The 21,054-nt window shown below is 34.5% G+C and overlaps 2 protein-coding genes across 4 annotated transcripts; both read left to right on the top strand.

Annotated features, from left to right (window-relative positions):
* Positions 1–4,066: 4,066 nt before the first annotated feature.
* On the top strand, positions 4,067–8,576 carry LOC133668035 (pentatricopeptide repeat-containing protein At5g14770, mitochondrial). Its single transcript, XM_062087774.1, has 2 exons — positions 4,067–7,499; positions 8,120–8,576. The coding sequence occupies exon 1, from the start codon at positions 4,282–4,284 to the stop codon at positions 7,354–7,356; it is 3,075 nt and encodes a 1,024-aa protein (XP_061943758.1). The 5' UTR covers positions 4,067–4,281; the 3' UTR covers positions 7,357–7,499; positions 8,120–8,576.
* A 6,722-nt stretch (positions 8,577–15,298) lies between these two features.
* On the top strand, positions 15,299–19,961 carry LOC133706165 (septin and tuftelin-interacting protein 1 homolog 1-like). Of its 3 annotated transcripts, none has more exons than XM_062131640.1 (3): positions 15,299–15,459; positions 17,099–17,323; positions 17,442–19,961. In XM_062131640.1, exon 3 carries the CDS (start codon positions 17,590–17,592, stop codon positions 19,660–19,662), a length of 2,073 nt encoding a protein of 690 aa, XP_061987624.1. In that variant the 5' UTR covers positions 15,299–15,459; positions 17,099–17,323; positions 17,442–17,589; the 3' UTR covers positions 19,663–19,961. The 3 variants fall into 3 exon arrangements, with proteins under 3 accessions (XP_061987624.1, XP_061987625.1, XP_061987623.1); XM_062131641.1 differs by lacking the exon at positions 15,299–15,459 and having other exon boundaries at positions 16,348–17,145; positions 17,240–17,323; XM_062131639.1 differs by lacking the exon at positions 15,299–15,459 and having other exon boundaries at positions 16,348–17,323.
* Positions 19,962–21,054: the final 1,093 nt, after the last annotated feature.

The following is a 21,054-nucleotide window of genomic DNA, read 5'->3' as shown; positions in this document are numbered from 1 at the left end:
TAGTTTATAAATATATCCTAGCACAAAGGTCTAAATCCATAGCATAACCTTTTGTCAAGGCCACAACTACCTTTAAAAAGGCTTTAGTAGGTATTTTAGACTTAAAGAAGATACATATTTGCATACTTAGTATAAGAAGAAAGCAACATGGTCATGCTCGGTTAGGAAGTTTGTTTCTTTCTTCTCGCATCTTATAAGAGTACTTTATATAAGGGTGCCTATTAACATATCTTCAAATTGACTAGCATAGACTTATAAAGAAGCACATAATTCTCCATGTCCTAGACAAAGGCCTCTTATCATGGCTAAGTCAAATAAAGTTACAGTCTGCATCCTATACTTAAAGATGAATCATTATTAGACATTAATTAGAAGAGAGAGAGAGAATGACCAACATTTTTTTATTTGGCCTAATGGTAATCCTGGATAGTAATAAAACAATCCTTTCATTTCCACTCATCATCAAAATAATGTTACATTTAGTTAAGCCAGTAGATGTCATTAGAAGTGGCAACATTGGGCTATGTTATCAATGTTTTTCAAATGTTGAGGTTTTCATAGTCATCTTGAAGCTATCATCTTTCTCTTTTAATGTCTAAAGTGAAGAGATAAGCTCCTTCAGGGATGATTTCTTATTGTTAATCATACTCTGTAGCGCATTACTTATAATTTTCCAATTAGTGTTAAGGACACAGTTAGTAAGGTTCTTGAAATGAGTGATAAGGTTTTTGTTGTGAAAAGTTATTGAAATATGCAATTTTTTGAAAAAAAGCTTAAGGTTTATGAGAATCTTTGGTTTTATAGAAAGAAATTAGGGGTTTTTCAAAAGAAGATAAAGAGTTGTATAAATTAGGGGTTTTATAGAAAGATTCAATTTGTTGATCAATTCAAGAAGGAGACAAGCCAACATTCCCTTATTTATTTGAAATAAAAGAATATAAGTGCATTGTTTATACAAAACAAAAATATACAACCATATATCATTTGATTAAAAATAATAGGTGTTTAGTCTGTGCTTTTTTAGCAAACTAATGTAGATAGTTAAGATCGACCATCGATTAAAAAGACGAGGATTCATGTTATTGATCGGTGATCAATTCCTATTCAAAATACAAGTCTTTAGCAATTAACACTGGTGAATATTACAGTATAAGTAGAGCCCTAAAATACTTAATATTACTAGGAGGAGGCATACGAATAGAAAGTATGAATTATACTATGATTTAAGTTGTATAATTTTTATCTACCATAAACAATTTATATAAGATTAGAATTTATAGTTTATTTGAAACTCGATCACATTATAAATAGGTTGTCTAATAGTTGGAAACAATAGCCATCCCTATCAATATTTTTTTTGGTTACAAAATTAATGTTTTTTTTTTATATATATAACTTTACATTTTATCTTTCTTGCCATTTACTTTTATAATTTATATTTTTCCTTTACAAGACCAACCTCATGTATACAATTCTCTTACATGCTTTTTATAATTTAATGTTTTTTTATTGTAATTTATAGCTTTCCTTTATATCTTTCTTATTTATTGCTTTATTATTTTTTACTGAGGTTGTAGTTTTCTTAGCATTACACATATTCATCTCTAAATCTTTTAAACTAAGTTAAGAATCTCATGCTTAGTTTGATTTATGAGGTTTTACTTGCCTCCCTTTTGGATGAGGTTTCTACACTCAATTTCTCCTTATTAGAAGGAAAATATGAGTAATATATAACATATTAATCAAAAAATCGATCGATCAACAATTTATAACCAATTTTATTCATATTCAAATATCTACACCAACAATATTTACATTATATTCTATTTTTTTAAAACAAGTATCTTATTGATTTAAAATTGTATTTCATTTTATAATAGAATTACTCAAGTGGTACATGAATGTCATTTTTAACAAAAATAATTGATATGAACATGATAGAGAGTAGGAAAAAACTAAAAGTTATAATTGATTGAATCTTTTTTATATAAAGATGTGATTGTAAATTGGTATACCCAAAAATTGGTATACCTAACGGCATAATGATATGTTTTATTAAAAATAATGCTTAAAATATATATTTTAAATGGAATATAAGACAATATCAAGGTAGCAACAAAGACTCATACATGTGTTAGTCATTTGACACGTGTTTCGCCGCAAATCGGATAAATCTATTTTTCAACACAAAAAATAAATATATAGGCTTTTTGAATGCATTTTTGACATAAGAAAATCCTAATCATAAATTAAAAATCTTATGCATGTATTTAATTAAATAGATTGGGAATCTTATGTGCCAATAAATGCAAAAACAAATCGGTAGTGATCACTAAAGATTAAACTGGCAAGTTTGAGACATGGATGTAGATCAAGGTGATTTCGCAACACGGGTCATGTACGCAATTGTGTTTAATAACTTTTTTTTATTAAAATTAATTTTTTATTTAATCAAATTATAATAGAAATATACATACACACATGAAAGCAATTAAATAAAATCAAAGAAAAAAATATTATGCAAGTTGCACAAATTAGAAAAAAAATATTTATCATTTTATGTGAAAACCAAGTAAAAATTAAATGGTATTTAACTAGGCAAGTGGGCCTTTCAGCCCAGGCCCATGCAACTAAGCTATTTTTTTATTTTTTTTTAAAGGAAAACATGTTGTTCGCCTTTTTTTTTTTTTAAAAGCCAAACATGTGATATGTCTCTTGTTGGCTAATTTCAGGCTACTGCAGGGTTACTAGAAAGTCGGGCCAGGAGTTTTTTTTACCAACACATTTGTTTTTCAACCTATTTTTGACAAAAAAAAAACACACATAGAAAACAACATATACACCTTGTCAAACACATTCATAGCTTCAAATAACTCAAAAAACAGTTTAAAAAACTCAAAATCAACCCAAAATAATAATAAAAAACTTTCAAAGTTAGATCTATTGTCTCAAGCGAAGAGAAAGACAAATAACACTTAGATAGAACTTTTCTTATCAAAAGGATTCTATTGACATCAAATTTAACTTTTTTTAATATTAGAATCAGAGTCAATCGAGACTTTTTCTCTCTGCAACCAGAATTCTACCACTCTCTTTCTTCTCTCTCAAATAAATAATTGAAAAAAAACAAGGAAGATGATGTTTTGTACCAAAATTGATTTTTTAGAAAATTAAGAGACATAAAAGTTTTCATTTAAAAAGTAAAAGGACCAAAGTGAGTTTCACTCAATTTTTGAGATTATCACCCATTTACTCTATTTTTTTTTTGTTTTGATTCTCTATCTTTAAATCTTGTCATTTCATAACAAATTTGCTAAAATCAACCATCAATATAGGCCTACAAAGTTATAATTAAAAAAATTAAGGGATTACAAAAACAAAGAACTATAAGAATTCACAATGTTATGTGTTTAAATAAATTCTTAGGTAGAGAGTAGTATTTTTACCACACACATTTTATTTTAGTGTTTGTTAATTAATCTTTTAGAATAATGACAAAATTATTCTAGATGAGCATTATGACTCCCTTTTTAGGCCAACTCAATAATAAAATGTAGGAGGGATATGTTAAGAGAAATAATTGATGCAAGTAGAAGGACTAACTCAATAATAAAAATAAAATGTAGGAGGCATATGTTAAGAGAATTAATTTATGCAAGTAGAGGGACTAATTCAATAATGAAATGCAAGTAGAGGGACTAACTCAATAATAAAATGTAGGAGGGATATGTTAAGAAAAATAATTTATGCAAGTAGAGGGACTTCTTTAGCTTTTTAACCCCTTTGGAAAAGATTATCTTCGATGTTCCCAACACTAATTGACTAGTTTAACTAACTATTACAAATACAAACTAGTTCTCTCTTTAGTTTAAGTTTAAATGATATCACAACTATTAACGTAATATTATTTAAAATTTTATTATAATTTGTAAAAATAATATTTAATTAATATTATAATTTATAAATATAATATTTAATTAAATATTACAGTTCAGAATTTTGAGATTTAAAACTCCTGTACTATCTTGCCAAATTTTCTTTCTAATTCAGTAATTCACTATTTTTTTTTAATGCTACTTGCATAATTTATCCAAATTTTTAAAGTTTCGATAACCAGTCCCTCCCTCCCGACTCCATCAAGTTCTTCCTCACAGTCACAGTCAAACTCAAATAGGGAGACATGAAAGCTTTCTGACACAACAACTAAGCACACACTCAAAGCCTTTTACTTTTCATTAATATCCTCAAAGAAAACGAATACAAGAAGATTGTTCTTCAATTATGATGAACCATCTCAAGTACTATCAAACAAGGGCTTTCCTTGCAAGATCTTTCACTTTCTCATCAACCAAACACCCAAAACCTCTCTCAAAAATCCTTCCTTTTCACCACTTTCACACAAATTCCATCTTACCAACTAAAACCCATCTTTATGCTTCTTTTTTCTGCACTCTTATACACCTTTATTTGACTTGTGGCAGACTTTCCAAAGCAACAGACACTTTCTATGACATGATAAGAACTCACCATATTGTTCCCACTCTGCCCTTATGGAACCGCCTTATTTACCAGTTCAATGCCACTGGCTTGGTTTCTCAGGTATGGGACCTTTACTCTGAGATGTTATCTTGTGGGGTTTTGCCTAATGTTTTCACTCATAACATATTGGTACATGCTTGGTGCAAAATGGGTCATTTGAGTTTGGCTTTAGATTTGATTAGAAATGTTGATATTGATGTTGATACTGTAACATATAATACTGCTATTTGGGGGTTTTGTCAACAAGGTTTGGCTAATCAGGGTTTTGGGTTTTTGTCAATAATGGTAAAGAAAGATACATTCTTTGATTCTTTCACTTGTAATATATTGGTTAAAGGGTTCTGTAGAATTGGGTCGGTTAAGTATGGAGAGTGGGTTATGGATAATTTGGTTAATGGTGGGATTTGTAAGGATGCTGTAGGTTTTAATACATTGATCGATGGATATTGCAAAGTTGGTGAAATAAGTTATGCATTTGAGTTGATGGAAAGAATGAGGAACCAAAGTGTGTTTCCTGATATTGTTACTTATAATACTTTGATCAATGGGTGCAGCAAAATAGGTGATTTTGACAGAGCCAAGAGTCTGATTGATGAGATTTTGGGGTTTAGGAAGAAAAAAGATTGTGCTTTCAGAAAGATTGATGATATGAACGATGATGATGGTACAACGAATTTGGAACCTAATCTCGTTACATACACCACACTTATAAGTGCTTACTGTAAGCAGCATGGGCTCAGCGAAGCATTTTCTCTGTATGAAGAAATGATTTCGGATGGATTCTTGCCTGATGTTGTTACATATAGTTCCATTATAAATGGTCTTTGCAAACATGGGATGTTGACAGAAGCAAAGGCACTTTTGAGGGAGATGGACAAGATGGGTGTGAATCCCAATCATGTTGTTTATGCTATTCTAGTTGATTCATTATTTAAAGCAGGGAGTGCTTGGGAATCTTTTATCTATCAAAGTCAAATGATAGTCTGTGGAGTTTCCTTTGATCTGGTGGTGTGCACCACATTGATTGATGGGCTTTTTAAGGCTGGTAAATCTGATGAGGCTGAGGCCATGTTTTGCACACTTGCAAAGCTAAATTGTATTCCTAATAACATTACCTATACAGCAATGATCGATGGATACTGCAAGTTGGGAGACATGGATGGTGCAGAATCTCTGTTGCGAGAAATGGAGAAGAAACAGGTTGTTCCAAATGTCGTCACATATTCTTCTATAATAAATGGATATACAAAGAAAGGAATGCTTGATGTAGCTGTTCGTATTATGAAAAAGATGCTGGGCCAAAATATCATGCCAAATGCTTATATATATGCAACATTAATAGATGGCCATTTTAAGGCTGGTAAACAAGATGCTGCTGTTGATCTCTATAATGAAATGAAATTGAATGGATTGGAGGAAAACAGTTTTGTAGTTGATGCCTTCATTAACAACTTGAAAAGGGGCAGAAAAATGGAGGAAGCTGAGGGATTATGTAAATATATGATGTCAAAGGGCTTGTTGCTCGACCGTGTTAACTACACATCTCTGATGGATGGCTTCTTCAAGACAGGAAGGGAGTCAGCTGCATTCACCATGGCTGAAAAAATGGCAGAGACAGGTATAAAATTTGATGTCGTTGCATATAATGTGCTAATTAACGGTCTCTTGAGGCTTGGCAAATATGATGCAGAATCTGTTTATTCTGGAATAAGAGAGTTGGGGTTGGCTCCTGATCGTGCTACATATAACACCATGATTAATGCGTATTGCAAGCAGGGGAAACTGGAAAATGCCATTAAGCTTTGGAATGAGATGAAGGGTCATTCAGTAATGCCAAATTCAATTACTTGTAATATTCTGGTAGGAGGGCTTTCTAAAGCTGGTGAGACTGAAAGAGCCATAGATGTGTTGAATGAAATGTTGCTCTGGGGAATTCGCCCTAACGTAACCATTCATAAAGCTCTATTGAATGCATGCTCAAAATGCGAAAGGGCTGACACAATTTTGCAAATGCATAAGCGACTTGTTGGGATGGGACTTAAAGTTAATCGAGAAGTTTATAACAGCCTTATCACAGTTTTATGTGGGCTAGGCATGACTAAAAGAGCAACTTTAGTATTAAACAACATGACTAAAGATGGAATTTCAGCAGATACCGTCACTTATAATGCCCTCATACATGGACATTTTAAAAGTAGTCACATCGAGAAGGCTCTTGCCACATACACTCAGATGTTAAATGAAGGAGTTTCTCCTGGTATCAGAACTTACAATCTCCTTTTGGGTGGTCTCTTAGCAGCAGGTTTGACGAGCAAGGCACATGAAATACTTAGTAAAATGAAGGAAAGTGGCCTAGATCCGGATGCTTCTTTATACAATACTCTAATCTCTGGCCATGGTAAGATTGGTAATAAGAAGGAAGCTATAAAATTTTACTGTGAAATGGTTACTAAAGGCCTTGTTCCCAAGACTAGCACCTATAATGTGCTTATTGAAGATTTTGCCAACGTAGGAAAGATGGATCAGGCTAGAGAACTTCTGAATGAGATGCAAGTGAGAAGGGTGCCCCCTAATTCTTCCACTTACGACATACTAATATGTGGCTGGTGCAATTTATCAAAACAACCAGAACTGGATAGGATATCAAAGAAGACATACAGGACTGAAGCAAGAACCTTATTCGCAGAGATGAATGAGAAGGGGTTTGTCCCTTGTGAAAATACTCTAGCTTGTATCAGCTCTACCTTTGCTAGACCTGGAATGGTGGTTGATGCTAAGAATATGTTGAAGGACATGTACAAAAGAAAACAAAGTTAGTACAGGGGTGAAACTAAAAGACAGGAAAGGCCATGTTCTGTGATAGCCAGCCTTTGCAATACCATTTAACATATTTAGCACTGCCGCTATTGCAACACTTCATTATGAATTGCTTGCACATAAATCTTCAGATAAAATAACTGGTATTGGCTTCTCATTGTAACTCGTAGCTATTTCAGTTTACTTGATTAAAGCCTGCTTTTTGCAACTGGGTTGTGGTATTGACCATGAGCAATAGTCTTTTTACTTTTTCTTTTCTTTTCTGGGTGAAGACCAAAGATGAGTAAAAGGTGTTAAGGATCTGATTCTTTTTCTTAATTTTCATAAGTTGACTTGTTTTGCTAATTTGCAAGAACTTTGGATAAATCAATCAAAAGTAAATTTTAACAACCATTGCATGAGAAAAGAATGAGCTTTCTTTCATGTGTCTTCCACTCTCAGGACATCATAATTTATTTTGATGGATTGTTAATGTTGGCCTTTTGTGTTTTCTTTTCCCTCCATGCCTGTGAAATCAGTTCTTTTTTTAGAATATCTGATACAATGTTCAACAAAATTCTATTTCATTATTGATTTTCCACCTTCTCTTGCTTTGGCTTTGTGTTTTTACGAAGTCATTAATGGTGGTTCTGATACATCGTATGCTGTGTAATTTGTCTCTGTCAGTCAATCAATCAATTCTCATGGATACGCTTTTGATAATATATCATTTAAACTATGGCTTGCGCTTTATGATTCAGTGATATTATTCTTGAAATTGCAGAATTGCTATGCTAATCTCTTAGTTCATGGCACCTGAAGACAGTGCTGACAGATGAGAAGAGAAAGGCATTAACACTACCAGTTTGCACTTGAGAAAGCAAACAAAGAAGTCAGCGCATCCTTCTGAAATGGGAACATATTCGTTCTATGCGTGGGTGATGGATGAGCTACACCATCATGCTATGAATGGACGATGGGTGCTTCGCTAGATGATTAGAGCATCTGGGTGGATCTCTCAGTGCAGCTTCCATCTGACAAAGGATGATTATATTCTTACATGTTAATATTAGCCTGAACAGCATGCCTAACTGATAGCATGATGATGTCAAAGGTAAAAAAGAAACAGAAACATCTGTTGTTCAATTTGGTTTCTGTGTGATTCTGAAAGTGGGATGTGATAGTGCATCTGAGATATGATACTTTAGTGCCATATCTTATTTAATTATTCTTCTGTACAATCTCTCCTTTTTCAGGCTGATGCTGTTCTTGCTAAAGACTCTTTCTGCAATTTTTTGAGTCATTACAACGTGAATGTTTAACTTGTAGTTATTTTTAACCTACAAGGATTCATCTGGTAACTAGAAATCCATGAATGTTTTGACCACAAAGCAAATAGGATTGATTACATAGGAAGACCTAAAAATATTACTAGACTCCATTTCATATTACTTGCAAAAGTTTAGCCTATGCCTATAAGGATGCAAAATAATAAAACCCGATTCATTTGTGAGATTAAAGAAAACCTGATTAAAATACACCAACTACAGTCCAGGTTCTGACCCAGATAAACATAATTAAATGATTTGATGCAAGAAGACTAGCTATAATATTGCTGCCTCATTCTGGTCATGGCAGTTTTATGCAAGACATGGGAATTGTGCTGTTAACTGCTACTTGTACCCTTCCCTTCTGAGTGAATAGCTGAAAAGAATTATCTGTTTTCATCGGGCATTCGTTGTTGGCTTTGTACATGCGAGATTGTAACATTGGTGAACAAAATGTTACCGGACCTGTTAAGTGATGATACGAGTTCAAAAAGAAGAAGAAGAAAATGATTCACTGGTTTGAGGTAAGCTCGTCAGCTTGATTTGATCTAGTTAAACCAAGCCAACATTGGTCTCCATTTGATATTTTTGGGGCTCGGTTTGAACTTGGATAGATCCCTTTTGGGCTCGGTCTAACCATGGTCAAACCTAGCCCAACATGGGGTTTGAGTTGACTTCTTTTGTGCTTGCCAAACCTCATAGTTTAACCTTGGTTAAATCAAACCCGAGATAGCTCACATTCAACTTTGTTGAATTGAACAATTAGATCTTTTCCTTCTCTTTTTTTTTTTCCTTTAATTTATTATTATTTATGTCGACCGCATATATATCAAGAAGAATATCATGTTGTATAGACTATATTTTTATCTATACTTCACTAACACCATTCAACTATTATAGCCTAAAGCATATGTATGAAGAGCTATGCATGTCTCAACTATAGCTACTCCTTTTATATATATATATATATATATATATATATATATATATATATATATATATATATTTTATATTATCACATCAAAATAATATACAAACATAAAAAAAAAATATTAATTTGACTTAAAAAAAATTAAAAAAATACAAATTTTTTAAAAGTATTTTCGAAACGTAAAAAAAAAACATGTTTTAATAAGGAAATTCAATCTATCCCTACTATAGAAAATACTTTATTTGAAGATGGTAATGGTGCAAATACATTTCGTGATTTTAACCCAAGTCAAACATTTTTACATTTGAAAAAAATTGTTATTGACCCGCTGCGGAGTGCGGACAAATATGTTAGTTCTTTTATTATTACATAATGATTATTTGTTAAGATATATTTTTAAAAAATATTGAAAAAATATTTTTATTTTATTTTTTAACGTTTATTTTTTATATCATCATATTAAAATAATGCACAAATATAAAAAAAATATTAATTTAAATTAAAGAAAAAAATAAAAAAATTTAATTTTTAAAAAGCATTTTTAAAATGCAAAAACAAACATGCTTTAATAAGTAAATTCAATCCAACCTCGAATGAAAAAAAATTATCATCACTCAACTTTTGTACAATATAAAAAAGTCTCATCAATTTATTTTCTCTTTACCATATGAAAAAAAAACATTAAATAAGAGGGAAAAAAAATCTAAAAAGACAAAAAAATAAAAATGGAACTATTTGGTGGTCAAGCAAGATCCAATAACGTTGTGTTTGGCTGTCCAGCCAGATTTAATTCGACTACCTAGCCAGACCCGATCCAGCTGCCCAACCAGGCTCAAAATTGATGGGTCCGGCTGAAAGTCGGATCCAATAGCGTTGGATTTGCTTGTCAAACCAGACCCAACACTTTTAAAAGTAATTTGAATCTGACTGTTTAACCGGGCACAATAAATTTTAGCATAGTAAATAGAAAAGACAATATCCCTTCAACACTTTTTAACTAAAAAAACATAGAAAACAATCCTGCCCATGACAATATCGTTCACAGTATACAGTATAATAAACAATGAAGAAGGTTACGCTCCAAAATTTTTACTATGTAGTTAAATGTAAAAAAGAAAAAAAGCCACCTCCTTCACTAGAGGTGTGTTGCTCCCGAAGTTAAAAACTTTTAATTACAAGAGAGGAGAATACATATATTTTCTTGCATCATGAAAACTTTTAATTAAAAATTGGAAAATCAATGTGTATATTCAATGAAATAAAGTAAAAATTATATATATTATATTTCTCATATTCTTCGTATTTAATTTATTTTCTAAATTATAATCATAAACTCTAATACTAATTGTAACATCCTATAAAATCCTCAATGTTATAATGACACATTGAGTCTTAAACAAGTTAATTTATTTTTCCCAATGACATTCCTAACTTCATAATCATTTGTATTATCTTAAGATTCACTTCAACATTCAAATTCTATTGAAATTTCTGCACAATCCCCTCTCTTGGATCACTAAATAGTTATTTTTTTCTCCCAAAATCCTGCTTAACCATTAAATGAACTAATGAAATATCATCCTATTTGTTTTTGTGTTTTAAAAACGTTTTTTAAATCTTTTTTTTAATTTTTTTTTCTTTGCTTCAAATAATATTTTTTTGGTATTTTTAGATCATTTTGATGCGCTAATATCAAAAATAATTTTTTTAAAATAAAAAATATTATTTTAATACATTTATGAGTAATAAATACTTTAAAAAGCAACTACAACCACACTCCCAAATAAACTCAAATATACATGTTCTTCACTATAACCATACTCGGCAATCACACATCCGCATTCTTATAAAACTACTTGTATATTAAAAGTCTATCATAGTCATATTTTACTTGCATTTACAAGTTGTATTTCTTGCAATATAATAGATATATAAATACACAACTAGCTATTGCATTTATCAATTATGACTTATCTCAGTGTATTATACAAAGCCGAGCCCTCCAAATCTGTATGTGGCTTTTGTGCTAATGTGTCTTTCATAGTACTTATTGAGGAAAACTCCCTCGTATTCTATGAACCGAAGCTAATGGATGAGAGATTTTAGCCGAAATGGAGCGCCGAGAACCAAGCGTAAAAAGGAACAAAAACAAAATGCTAATTGGACAGTGGGACATGCAACGCAACAATCCAATCTTTTTTTTTCTTGCAACACTTGATTCGCCGTCGACAACATCAATAGGCAAGAAAGTTCCTCATTAATTACTCTATTTATGCTGTTATCCAAGTCTTTCTGAGGGAAAAAAAGAAAAGAAGAAGAAGAAGAAAGGGTGGTCATGATAACCTTTAGATGGCAAGCAGTAAAAATGGCAGGAGGCACGCTGGACAGAAAAACAAATGACAGCAGATGAAGGCCTGCAAAGTCAGAGGGTGAAAAAAGAGAAGATCAATTGAATGCAGCTTAAAACAACTAAGTTAGAGGGCATGCATTTTCTCACCGTACAAAATACAATTCATGTTGCTGAGCAAGTTTTTAGCACAGCTGAATTTCTTTCATGAAAAAACAAAGAGAGAAGAACTGGGACGCGACGGACTCTTCCAAGTTCATAGCCTGTTAATGCAGCTGACTTGAACAAAAACAAATCTAACGCAAGTCCTGCTGCAAAGCATGCACAAAATACCTCTCTTTTTTCATCGAACAAAGAAATCATGAACCAAATAAAAAATCATCGCCAAAAAAAGATCAACATTATTATGGTGCAATGCAAGAGAAAATCCTATGCTCAAACCTCGTCGTCCATTCTGAAAGCACTATTTATGTTCAAACCCAAAGCTTAATTATTATTTTTTCACTTCATTAGGCACAATGTGCCAACTACCTGTCTGAGCTCTCATCCATAGACAAAAAAAGAAAAAAGAAAAAAGAACATGTGTGTTTGCAATAGATGAGCCACAAATGAAATCATTTGTAAGCAACTGTCTTCTAGCAATATTGTGCCAAATGACCATTTCCACACCTTAGCCACCTTTAACGACCTTGTCCAATCAAATACCACCAGAAACAATTCCAAAAATCCCGATACGGATTCAACACATCCATACTTTGTTCATTAATCAGATCGCCCCGGTCTCATGTTTGTTCCAATAAAGTTGAATGGCACCAATTACCTATCTTGGAGTAAATCCATGATTCATGCTCTCACAGCCAAGAACAAAGTTGGCTTTATCAATGGATCCATTCAACCTCCTTCAGAAACTGAACAACCAACGTAATATGCTCTCTGGAATCGATGCAACAATATGATTATGTCATGGCTTGCTCACTTGGTGGAACACGATATGGCCAAAGCAATCGTCCATGCCAAGACTATTCATCAAGTATAACATGATTTCAAAGAATAGTCTTGGCATGGACGAAAGACCAATTTTCACAAAAAAGAATGCACAACCATATATCAGATACAAAAATCCATCGTCTCTTTCTCACAAGGCACCATGACAGTTTCAGACTACTACAAAAAACTCATAGATCTCTGGGATGAATTAGAAACATATCAAACCCCTCTCACATGTAACGAGATGAAAGCACACAATGTATAAAATGAAGAAGATTGAATGATGCAATTCCTTATGGGTCTCAATAACACTTACAACGGTGTTCGTAAGAGCATCCTCATGATGTCTCCATTGCCTAATGTTTGCCAAGCCTATTTATTGGTCGTTCAAGATGAAACACAACGACAAATAACATCAGGATCAACAGAGAATTTTTCTATTACAGTTGCGATTCATAGCCGATCAAACAATATGTCGAATAATTCCACAAACAAACACTATGAGCATTATGATAGAAACGGTCATACAATTGAAGAATGCGAACCCTTAAATTTTGTTGCAGCTATTGTGATAGGAGAGACCACACTGAGGATAGGTGTAAATTTAAAAATGGGACATGGGTATCCAATGACACAGGAACTCAAGGTAGTAGGCATAATCAATCCAAGCAACAACATCACGGGTCGAAAGGGAACACCAATCCACGTCGATCCTTTCCTGCTGCCCACGTAGTAGACACAACACCAATGTATGGGGGCCAATCATATGGCTTCAGCATGCCAACCTAGTTGGCTTCTCAAACCAATCTTTTACATGGACTCTCTGCAGAGCGACTCCAACAACTAGCACAGGTTGTTTCTATGATCAATTAAACTCATTCCTTTGATAATAGCAATGCTTATGCAAATGCTGTAGGTTTGGCTTTTTTTTTTCCATCCCTTCCATAAATTCTGTGTTCATCAAACCTTGGATTTTAGATAGTGGAGCTACTGATCACATCATTTACGACTCCACACTTTTCACTGAAACTAAATCATCATAAATTTCCACTTTAATTTACCCACTAGTTCTTGTGCCCCAATTACTTCCACTAGCACCATACCATTTAATTTCAATATCACATTAGACAAAGTTTTGTGATTTCCATCTTTTCATCTAAATCTTATGTTTGTTAGTAAACTCACTAATTCTCTAAATTGTTGTGCCATTTTATTTCCTATCTTCTATGTCTTGCAGGACTTGGCTACGAGGAAGATGATTGATTCGGGTAAACAACATGGTGGTCTCTATTACATGTCTCTATTGTAAAGGACACCTGTCTCATATCAAGTTTCCCTCTCCTCTCATTTATGGCATATACGACGTGGACACCCGTCTCCTTCTTGTCTTAGATTAGCTTGTTCATTATTGCCTTCCATTATTATTTTTCTTGATAATAATTGTAATGTTTGTCCCATGACCAAACAAACAAGACTTCCATTTTCTTCAAGTTCAATATCCACTAAAACTCTATTTAATTTGTTACATTGTAATATTTGGGGTTCGCATAAAATTCCCACGCATTTAGGAGCACGTTTCTTTCTCACATTGTGGATGGCTTTACTAGGTGCATGCACATGGATATTTTTTATGCAACATAAATCTGAAACCCAAAACCTCCTCAAATCTTTTATTGCTTTTGCCCATACTCAATTTCAAGCCAACATTAAAACCATTCGGGTAGACAACGGGTTTGAGTTTTTTTTCCATGAGGGATTTTTTTTAAAATAATAACATTACATATCAGCGTACTTGTATTTACACTTCTCAACAAAATAGAGTCATCAAACACAAGCATCACTACATTCTCACCGTCGCACGTGCATTACTTTTTCAGTCTCACCTATCCCTTATTTTTTAGGGTGAATGTGTCTTGATCGTTGTCTATCTCATTAACCGATTACCCTCACCATTACTCTCTAATAAATCACCTTTTGAATTGTTATACAATTGTTCCCCCTCACTTAACCACTTGAAAGTTTTTTATTGTCTTTGTTATGTAACAATTGTCCATCTTATTCAAAATTCTGGACCCCGTGCCATACATTGTGTCTTTGTTGGATATCCTACTGGCTAAAAGGGTTACAAACTCTACAATTTGGAGACAAATAAATTCTTTGTCAGCCGCGATGTTGGATTCTATGAAAATTCATTCTCTTTCTCTCTACTTTCGGCCTCATCTACCTCACAAACTCCTCAGCATCCCTTTTCCTCTGGTTTCCTTGACAACTGGACACCACCAGCCGATACTCCTAACCTACCAGTCAATACACCTAACCCAAATGTCGACCCACCACAAGCACATGACATACCCATCTCTCCTACCCCATCTTTGTTCCCTCACACACATCTATTCGCATATGCTGTTACCTTCCATCGAACCCACCTCTACGCATACAGATCAACCTATTCCCCTTCCTCCTACCCGACAATCCACTCCAAATGTCCAACCATGTTAATCACTTAACCTCAGCGCCTCATTCTGCATCAGGTAATCAATATCCTCTTTCCCACTTCCTTACCTACACTCGTTTATCTTTTTCCCATTGTGCCTTCCTTGCTAAGATTGCAGGTTACACAGAATCCACATCCTATGCTCAGGCTATTCTTGATCCAAATAGGCATCATGCCATGACTGCAGAATTAGAGGCTTTGAAGCATAATCACACCTAAAGTTTAGTTCCACTATCTATTGGTCATAAACCAATCAATTGCAAATGGGTCTACAAAATCAAATATAGGTCTGATGACACCATTGAGCGCAATAAGGCTTGACTTGTTGTTAAAAGCTACACTCAAGTTGAGGACATTGATTATCAAGTGACTTTCTTTCCTACTGCCAAGCTCACTACTCTTCATCATCTTCTTACTATGGTTGTTACTCGTCATTGGTTCATCCACCAATTAAACATTCATAATGCTTTTTTCCATGGCGATTTACATGAGGTGGTGTATATAGAGTCTCCTCTTAGTCTTCGCTGTCAGGGGAAAAATATTATGTGTCGGCTTAACGAGTCACTCTATAACCTCAAACAAGCTTTCAAAAACTGGTTTTCCACCTTCTTAAATACCATTCATCAAGCCGGTTACCAACAATCCAAAGTTGATTATTCTTTTTTTACCGAGGCTCAAGGCACTTCATTTATTGCAGTTCTTATCCATGTCGAAAACATACTTATCACAAGAAATAATCTTCAAGAAATGGCATGTCTCAAAAAGTTCCTTCTCAATTACTTCCGCATCCAAGATCTCAGAGATTTGAAATACTTTCTGGGCATAGAATTCTCTTGTTCCAAGAAAGGTATTTTCATGTCTTAAAGAAAGTATGCACTTGATATTTTGCAAGATTCAGGACATTTGAGTTCACAACTTATCATTTAAGCATCATAAATTTTTCTCGGCCACTAAGACTGATTTTTTATTTGAAGCCAGACAATGTCACCGACAAGAAACTCATCATTTAACTCTCCCTTCTCATTACCAGCTTCTTTAGAGACTCTTCACTCACAAAAAAAACTGGAGAAATTTACATTATTAAATTCAATTCCAGACAGAGAACCAGAAAGATGTACATAAATTGATAAATCTTCTTCAAAAACATCTGTCTTCCTATCAGAATCAACAACATTATATGTTGGCAGAATTCTCTCGATCACCGTCGATCTCTCTTACACTTGTTTTTTCTATTCATCTCAACCACTGTCAAAATTCTCTCTAGTAATTTCGTGTTATTTCTCACATCTAAGAAAAATCTGAGACGAGAAAGAAAAACCAGAAAATTCTAAAGGTGTAAGCACATATCCAAGCTAGCAAGAAGACAAAAACAAGAGAACACAAATCACGCATGCGAGTCGATAAGAAATTAACTCAAACTCACTAAAAAATACAAGAGATGATCTGAAGATCTTTAGGGGTTGTTTCTTGAAGTTGTTCAATTCTGAAGAATACCATGCCATATGCCGTCAGGGTTATGACATGAATTGAGTTGGGAGTGTGGAACTAAAATAATTACATAATACGGTTAAGAGATTTAGAAAACATCACGGAAGCTCTTCTTGTTTTTTTTTTTTTTTTTTTCAATTTAGCTTTCTTTGTTCTTATTAATTTTTTTAATAATTAATCCAACCCAGATGGCAACGACCAACGCCAACCGAGCAGACCACCCACCGCCTTTGAGGTCTGTCTTTTGACATATTAAAATACTGTCCTCCACCGTCTCTTAGATTCTGCACTGATCGTTAGGGTTTGGTGTGTTTTTCTTCAATTTCCAGCTTAAGCTTCGTTGTCTATCTCCACCGCTTCGACTTTCAAACATTACAAAATTTTGGAGGAAAACCCTAGAAAGTATTTCATCGGTAAGCCATTCTTCTTCTTCCAGTTTCTAATTAAACCTTAATAAACTTGTTTAGATCCATCAATGGATGGATTCAAGTTAAGAGAGAGTGTTATTGATAGATAGATTCGGTTTTACAGATTGGGTGAGAGAGATAAATAAATAAGAAGATGGATGATTACGAGGAGGAGATGGAGAGATTTGGAATGATTTCGAAGGCCAATTTATAGGCGGAGCTCTACTTTAAAAAACAGAAAGAGAAACGCAGAAGGGAGTGAGCGGGAGAGAATGGAGAAGAAAGCAAAAGGAGTGGGAAAAAGCAAGGAGGCGAAAGATGGGGGTGTTGGGGAGTTTGAGAAGCATACAAAGGGAATTGGGATGAAGTTGTTGGAGAAAATGGGTTATAAGGGAGGTGGACTGGGGAAGAATCAGCAAGGAATCGTAGCTCCAATTGAAGCAAAGATGAGGCCGAAAAATATGGGAATGGGGTTCAATGATTTTAAAGAAGCATCAGCTAAGTTGCCTCAGTTGCAGGAGACGGAAACTGTGAGCCAAAGCCAGAGTCAGACAGAGGGGAGAATGAAGGACAGGCGATGGATGAAGGGCATGAAGAAGCAGCAGCAGGAGAAGTATATAACAGCAGAGGAGTTGTTGGCAAATAAGGAAGAACAAGGTTTTGAGGTTTTGCAGAAGGTGATTGATATGCGGGGGCCACAAGTGAGGGTGTTGATGAATTTGGAGAATCTGAATGCAGAAGAGAAGGCCAAGGAGAATGATGTTCCAATGCCAGAACTTCAGCATAATGTGAGGTTGATTGTGGATTTGGCAGAGCTTGATGTACAGAAGATTGATAGAGACCTGAGGAACGTAAGGGAGACTGCTATAAGCTTGCAGCGGGAGAAGGAGAAGTTGGAAACAGAGGCCGCACGCCAGAAGAAGCAACTGGATAACATGGAAGAGATCATGGGTGTGGTGAGCCGTATTGAGGAACAGAAGTCTTCAGGAACTTTGACCTTGGATTCACTTGCAAAGTATTTCACAGACGACATAAAGAGGAAATTTGCAGATGATTATAAGCTTTGCAACTTGACTTGCATTGCTTGTTCATATGCTTTACCTTTGTTTATTAGAGTATTCCAGGGATGGGATCCTCTTAGAAACCCACTGCATGGATTGGAAGCATTAGAATTATGGAAGAGTGTGCTGCAAGGTGAGGAAAGTAGTGATATATGGGATGAATCCACGCCTTATGCGCAGTTAGTATCAGAAGTAGTTTTGCCTGCTGTAAGAATATCTGGAACTAATACTTGGGAGCCTAGGGACCCTGAACCTATGCTTAGATTTTTGGAGTCTTGGGAAAATTTGTTCCCTGCATCAGTTGTTCAGAGCATATTGGTTAATATAGTTATGCCAAAATTATATAGTGCTGTTGACTCGTGGGACCCTCATCAGGAAACTGTTCCGATACATGTTTGGGTTCATCCATGGCTGCCGCTGTTGGGACTGAAATTGGAGGGTTTGTACCAGATGATACGTATGAAGTTAAGCATGGGTCTTGATGCTTGGCGCCCAAGTGATGCATCTGCTTACACTATCTTATCGCCCTGGAAAACTGTCTTTGATTCAGCCAGCTGGGAAAGTCTTATGCGCAGATTTATAGTTCCTAAGTTGCAGGTTGCATTGCAAGAGTTCCACATAAACCCAGCTAATCAGAAGCTTGATCATTTCTATTGGGTTATGTTATGGGCATCTGCAATTCCAATTCATCTCATGGTCGACTTGTTGGAGAGGTTTTTCTTTTCAAAGTGGCTGCAGGTTTTGTATCACTGGCTTTGTTCAAATCCTAACTTGCAAGAGGTTCATAAATGGTATGTTGGTTGGAAAGGACTTCTTCCACCAGAGCTTCAGGCACATGAAAATATTCGGTATCAATTTACTCTTGGACTCAACATGATTGATCGGGCTATTGAAGGTATGGAAGTGGTCCAACCTGGTCTGAGGGAGAAGATGGCGCAGGAGCAGAGGCAGTTTGAGGTCCAGCAAAGAGCTGCAGCGCATGCTCAATATCGACCTGCAGCTGGCATGGTTAGGACAACAAAAATGGATGGTTTTGGTGGTGATGCGGTTGAGATGACTTTGAAAGAAGTTGTTGAGGCACATGCGCAACATCATGGCTTGCTTTTCAAGCCAAAACCTGGCAGGATGCATGACGGTCACCAGATATATGGGTATGGTAACTTAAGCATATATGTGGACCCTAGACATGAAAGGTTATATGTCCAGAAGGAGCAAGATTGGTTACTTACAAACCTTGATAATTTGCCTGAGATGCATAATAGTTCTCTTAAAAAGGGACGCTGAGTCTCAGAGCCTTAAAGATGTACTAGGATGTGGGGGGGTCAACGTGGGACTGCGAAACTAGTCATTCAGTTCGTACAGGCTATGCATGAAATGCATAGAAGAGGTTTGCTATTTCTTATTCTTTGAGCTTGGTGGTGACTGAGATGGCCTTTTGTTGTAAGGAATTACATCACTTTTCCCTAACATTACCCTCATGCAATACTGCCAACTTTTTTTTCAGTGTTACATTTTCCTGTTATCTGGTATCGTAAATATTTTGTGCCATGATATTATTAATGCTAATAGGTCTTTTCTATTAATCTGGCTTGCAGCCGATGCTCCCTGTTCTATTGCTTTTATAGCCCCCCCTCTTACCTTGTTCCCAAGGATTTCTGTCATGCTCTCTGTTTTGCCCATCTCCTTTTTTTCTTTTTCTTTTTGGTAGTGGGGGAGGGTTTTTTTTTGTTTTTATATTTTTAAATCCTGAATTAATACAAATTTGGGTTAATTGATGTAGAGATAGAAGATATTATTCTTGTATATTAACTTCTTTGAGTTATTTCTGAGATCAAAGCATGTTGTGGTTTGAACAAATATTTTGAAGCTTTGAGCATGAGAAGAAAATTATTTAGAGAGGAAATCCTCCCTCCTGTTCGAGCAGCCAAGTCCATCCATGTTTTCCGTTACCAGAAAGGAGGACCATTTAGTAGCTGTCAAAATATTCAACAGTGTAGTTTTTTTTTGAAGACCTCCTTATCTTAATATGCACCTTCATTTCTATTCTAAACAATCTTCATTTTTCTATATCCGCCACAAATATTATAAGTTTTTTCATGACCGATTAACAAAAGCTAAACCTCTTTGTTTACTCATGTCATTTGCACTATTTATTAAAATAATATAATGTTTTTACCCTTCCTGGAAAAAATAATATTCTTTGTTGTTAGGGGTAATTTGTTGTTTTTACAAGATTCATTAATCATTGAAGCTTTGCTTGAGGATATGTATATCTTTATGTAATTTTAAACACACAAAAGATTTTATTACCCTTAATATTAAAATTCTTAATATGGAGTATTAAAGTCTTTTAAGGTATCCGAACACAATAAAATGACAACTTCATCCGCAAAACCAAAAAAATTAAACCATACTACTAGGGCATTTTTTATCTTTTCACCATAATTTTTTTTTTGTTATTGCTGATTTCATGAAGGGCAATGTGATCTTTTTATATAGATTAAATATTATTTAAATAGAAAAAAAGTGAAGACAAGTGTGGCACAATCGTTGATGCATGGGAGGCCCTCATATACTTGAGGCAATGCTTGCAATGCCTCCTAGCTTCTAAAAATACCCTTCTTGATGGTGCAACGCGTATCGGTGGCGGTGGGGTGGTTTGTTATCGGTGAAATT

Source organism: Populus nigra, chromosome 11 (assembly GCF_951802175.1).
Source record: "Populus nigra chromosome 11, ddPopNigr1.1, whole genome shotgun sequence".
Classification (NCBI taxonomy): domain Eukaryota; kingdom Viridiplantae; phylum Streptophyta; class Magnoliopsida; order Malpighiales; family Salicaceae; genus Populus; species Populus nigra.
Note: the sequence above shows the minus strand (reverse complement) of the source record. Positions and strands in the feature narration are given on the sequence as shown.